Here is a 5,140-nt window from a genome sequence, read left to right on the forward strand (position 1 = left end):
AATCCTCTCGCGAGAACCGGAAGTGCGCGCTACCGTTCTTTTTAAGAATGTAACAATTGATCGACTTTTAAAGAATGCGTCAATGAATTGGCTCGAATGAATGGAATAAGTACTTTTAATCGAAGCTCATTCTGACTATCGTTTGTTCCTCTTTCGTTCAGCAAGTGACTAATTTGCAAATCTCTCTCCGCTCGAAAATGTGGAAAGGCATTCGGCCTTTCGTAGCTATGGTGATTACAGCCGGCTTGTCAATAGTAGCCGGTTACACTTTCTATGTCTTGAAGCGACGAAGTCGCGGTGATAAGAAAGCAGACGAAATATGTTCTCTGCCTGAGAAACAAACCAGCGACAAGCCTGTCAAGAAGAAGGAAGTTGATGATGGCGACTCGGTGACCACTGTTAACAAGCAACTGCAATCTGAAGAACAAATAAAACAAAATGCCAGTGTAAAGGTAATTGAAATATTTCCAAGACAGCTATAATTTCTTAAACTGGCTTCCATTTCTGGCATCGTTCCAAGATATAGTTGCAACTTCGGTTTTGTTTATATATTGGTGGGCATAATATTTATTCATTTGTGTATATATGTAAATAGCTGCTATTGTTTATCCACTAGGTCTGTCCAGACCGAGCAAACCTATGCTCAAAAGCGTTCGAACCGTGACCATCCCATCTTTTAGTATGTCTGTTATTTGCATTGTACACGACATTTAATTTCTTTAAGATAGTAGGGTTTGTTTTAAGGGTGATTTGGCTATTATTTCAGTGTCAGCGCAAAGGTTCTCCCGTCTAAATAGTAGTATAACTATGTTACCGGTTAAATTCTTGGTGAACAGCGACTGCCACTACATTCCAGTTTCTACGAAAAGCTTAAGCTTCACAATTTACCATTTCTTTTCCTCCAGAAGCACCAGCTTCTTGCCTATATAAGCAAAAATCCCAAACGAAGCCGAAATCTTGCACATATACGTTAGTTTGTAAGAACTTCGTAAACTTCGCTGTGTATATTGCCAATACAACGATTGTTATAAGTAATTAAATATGCAGACACCATAGTGGAACTAGGTTTCTTAGCAGGAATGAAACGTATATCCAGGTAAACTTATGAAATAAAACACAAATATTTGTAAATAAAAATCAATTGATATCAATGCTGTGAAATGTAAATATTTTTATTTAGAATATGCAATGCTGGTTCGCTTAAGGTGAAATACTCCAGCTCGAGGTAAAATTCAACGCGAGCTAACTCTTGGTATGATGGTGACTTAACGTTCTAGCTTTAACTACTATTATTGTAAATTCTAAGATTTTAAGGGATTAAGAGATCCGTATTTTAAAAACTCTATGACGTGCAAAGGGAGCTGTAGCTACTCTGAACCGGGCAAGCGACGGCGTAGATGCTTGGTCCCTATGAGAGAATTGTACTGTGCGTGTGCGCGCGCGCATTGCGGGTGTAGTGATGGAGTTCGGAATTAACTGACTTACTATTTGCTGAATAACTGATTACTATTTGCAAACTTTTGCTTTCTTTTAGGAGAATGCATTGAATGGTACACGTTCCCCATGTCATTTTATTTAAAAAAACTGAAGCTTAATACTTATGTAAAAATGTCAAACATAAATTTTTATATATATATATATCGCAAGAGAGATAGGGGAAATGTTTGGAGAAATTGTAAACGGCAAGTATTACTGTTTAAAAGAAAGTAGAGATCGCTATTCACAAAAATTACATAGTTAATTAACACTATAGAGAGAAGAGAAAGGGAGAACTGGCAGACAGTCTGCTGCTATAGCAACAGTAGTTAAGCAACAACGTATTGGGTTGGAGGAGAATAATCGGTGACTATTACGGAAAGGCTATTTAAAATACCTTAATAGTAGCAGCGTACTTAGGAACTTTTGAGCTGGAGAGGACTGGCCCTGTTCCAGAAATATATTTCAGAAGCCTACCATAGAAAATAGATGTGTTGTCATTGTTAAATTACCGTTCCACACCCACTTAATCAACCCAACAATAGAAGGAATTAATATTGTACTATGAAGTATTAGAACCTTTTCTACTCTAGACACAAGGCCCGAAATTTTGGGGGCGGGGGCCAGTCGATTAGATAGACTTCAGTACGCAACTGGTATTTAATTTGTCGACCCCGAAAGAATGAAAGGCAAAGTCGAGCTCGGCGGAATTTGAACTCAGAACGTAGCGGCAGACGAATTACCTCTAAGCATTTCGCCCGGCGTGCTAACGTTTCTGCCAGCTCGTCGCCTTAAAGTATTAGAATAATTCTTGTAGTCATAACTAAAAAAAGCTCCAGATTGATATCGTATATATTTTTTATCTCTCGACTTCGAATTTCCCTTTCATCATTTTTTTATCAATCAAATAAAAGCCAGGGATATTCTGGAGCCGATGCAATCGAATGAATGAATGTATCTATGTATGTATGTATATATTTTTTGTGTGTGATTACCACAGGATTCTACACATCCACATATTGCACATTAAATTGATATATATATAAACAATTGCAACGTGGAAGGTGTTTATAAGCCATTTAAGAAACACACAAAAATCGTTAGATTCACTTCAACATTTAAATTTAATTTGCCAAAATATTTTCGTCGCTTTGAGACCGCGACCTGTTCACTGACAAAACTCTGTGCAGCACAGAGTTTTGTCAGTGAACAGGTCGCGGTCTCAAAGCGACGAAAATATTTTGGAAAATTAAATTTAAATGTTGAAGTGAATCTAACGGTTTTTGTGTGTTTCTTAAATGGCTTATAAACACCTTCCACGCTGCAATTGTTTTCGCTCCAGCACACGATCTCAGATCAGGTCACTTGCTATGCAAGTACATCTCCGTAATATATATATATATATTGGGTTGGCAAGAAAGTCCTTTCGTTTTTTTGCAGATAGTTACAAATTTTTGAATGACTTTTGTCAGTGTTATGATTTTTTCCTTTTGATAGTTGTTAGCTGTTACTTTTAGTTTATTTAGAAGCAAGTTGCGCGTAATTTTGTTTACGGCTGTTAGTTCAGTATCAATTTTAACATGGAGTGCAAAAACGAACATTTTCGCCATATTTTGCCTTTTTATTTCCGTAAAGGCAAGAAAGCTGCTGAGGCTCACAAAAAGATATGTGAAGTTTATGGTGTTGATTGCTTAACAGAACGCACATATCAGAAATGGTTTTAAAAAGTTTGCTCTGGAGATTTTTCACTCATAGATGACCAACGTTCTGGTTGACCTACTGAAGTTGATGATGATTCAATAAAAACAAAATTGAATCTGGTTGTCCTATAACAGTGCAAGAGATTGCAGAGAAGTTAAATATGTAACACACAACAATCAAGTTAAGAAACTCGATATTTGGGAGATTCACTAAACACAACGAATCAATATTTGTGATATGCATCTCAAATGCAATGAAATTGACCCTTTTTTTTAAAACAAATCATCACTGGTAATGAAAAATGGATTGTCTACAATATCATCAATCAAAAACGATCATGGTCCAAGTGTAATGAGCCAGCACAGACGACATTGAAAGCTGAATTGCATCAAAAAAATATCATGCTGTCAATTTGGTGGGATTACAAAGATGTATTTTGAGCTGCTTCCAAGGAACCAAACGATCAATTCTGATGTTTACTGTCAACAACTAATAAAACTGGAAGTAATCAAAGAAAAAGGGCCAGAATTGGCAAATCATAAGCGAATCATGTTCCACCATGACAATACTAGACCACACATGTCTTTGCTAACTTGTGAAAAATTATTGGAGCTTGGTTAGGAAGTGATGTCACAGCCACTACCATATAGCCCTAACCTTGCACATTCATTCCACACTAAAAGACCAATATTACTTTCTTGCCAACCCAATATATATATATATATATATATATATATAGATATATATATAGTAAAAGCTACAGAATGACTCAAAGTCTGATAGTTTCATGTGTTGGCACTTATCAAACTAACTAGTTGATCAATGCCAATGCATGAAACTCTCAGACCTTGAGTCACTCTATTGTTTCTACTAAATATTACTAAAAATATACATATACTCATATTTTGAATTCTATTTTTCCTGTTTGCACCAACATACCTACATATATATAAGTTTGTAGTGCAATATATGGCTTTATAGAATCCAGTGGTAATCACAAAAAAGTTCCTCTGGTGGACATGGCTACATGCCACATAGTGATCCAATACAGAGGTGTGTAGAGTCCTATGTAGCTGAAATCCAGTAGATTCAATCTATGAAATTATTCCATTAGGAGTGTATACAGGTGGTATGAGAGATGAATATATTTCACCAGTTGATAACCTTAGGATGATGGCCATTTCACAGCCTCTATCATGGTATAATAATTCCTATTTAAGTGTGTAATAATTATTCTCCATGTCTGCACTTGTATGCATGTTATAAATTGCATAGTACTTGTGTACATTTAAAATTCAGATATAGAATTGCTGCTCTTCAGATCAACAGAATATTCTGGTTACATCAACTCTCATCAATTGGTGAAATAAATATATTCATCTCTCCTACCCACTGACTTTTTTTTATTTTACACACACACACACACACACAGAGTTCCTTATAAATTTTGTAATAAGGCAAAAACTAATAACTATGGTTTTTCATTACATTACATACTTATGAACATGTTCAATTCATTTCCATGTAGTGGATGTTAATAATAATCCTTTGTACTATAAGCACAAGGCCTGAAACTCTGTAGGAAGGGAGCTAGTTGATTGCATTGACCCCAGTGCTTGACTGGTACTTATTTCATCAACCCTGAAATGATGAAAGGTAAAGTCAACCTTGGTGGGATTTGAACTCAGAATGTAAGAACAGACGAAATGGTGCTAAGCATTTTTGCCTGGTGTGCTAATGATTCTGCCAGCTAGCTGCCTTGCTAATCATCATCATCATCATCATCATCGTTTAACGTCCGCTTTCCATGCTAGCATGGGTTGGACGATTTGACTGAGGACTGGTGAAACCGGATGGCAACACCAGGCTCCAGTCTAATTTGGCAGAGTTTCTACAGCTGGATGCCCTTCCTAACGCCAACCACTCAGAGAGTGTAGTGGGTGCTTTTACGTGTCACCCGCAC

General features: G+C 36.6%; 1 protein-coding gene across 1 annotated transcript in view; it reads left to right on the forward strand.

The window, feature by feature from the left end:
* Positions 1 to 5,140, forward strand: part of LOC106870632 (uncharacterized) — a 19,666-nt gene continuing 14,526 nt past the window's right edge. Inside the window, exon 1 of the mRNA XM_014916772.2 lies at positions 1 to 452. Coding sequence (XP_014772258.1) covers positions 198 to 452 — 255 coding nt within the window. The 5' untranslated portion in view covers positions 1 to 197. The remainder of the gene's footprint in view (positions 453 to 5,140) is intronic.

Source organism: Octopus bimaculoides, chromosome 2 (genome assembly GCF_001194135.2).
Source record: "Octopus bimaculoides isolate UCB-OBI-ISO-001 chromosome 2, ASM119413v2, whole genome shotgun sequence".
Lineage (NCBI taxonomy): Eukaryota > Metazoa > Mollusca > Cephalopoda > Octopoda > Octopodidae > Octopus > Octopus bimaculoides.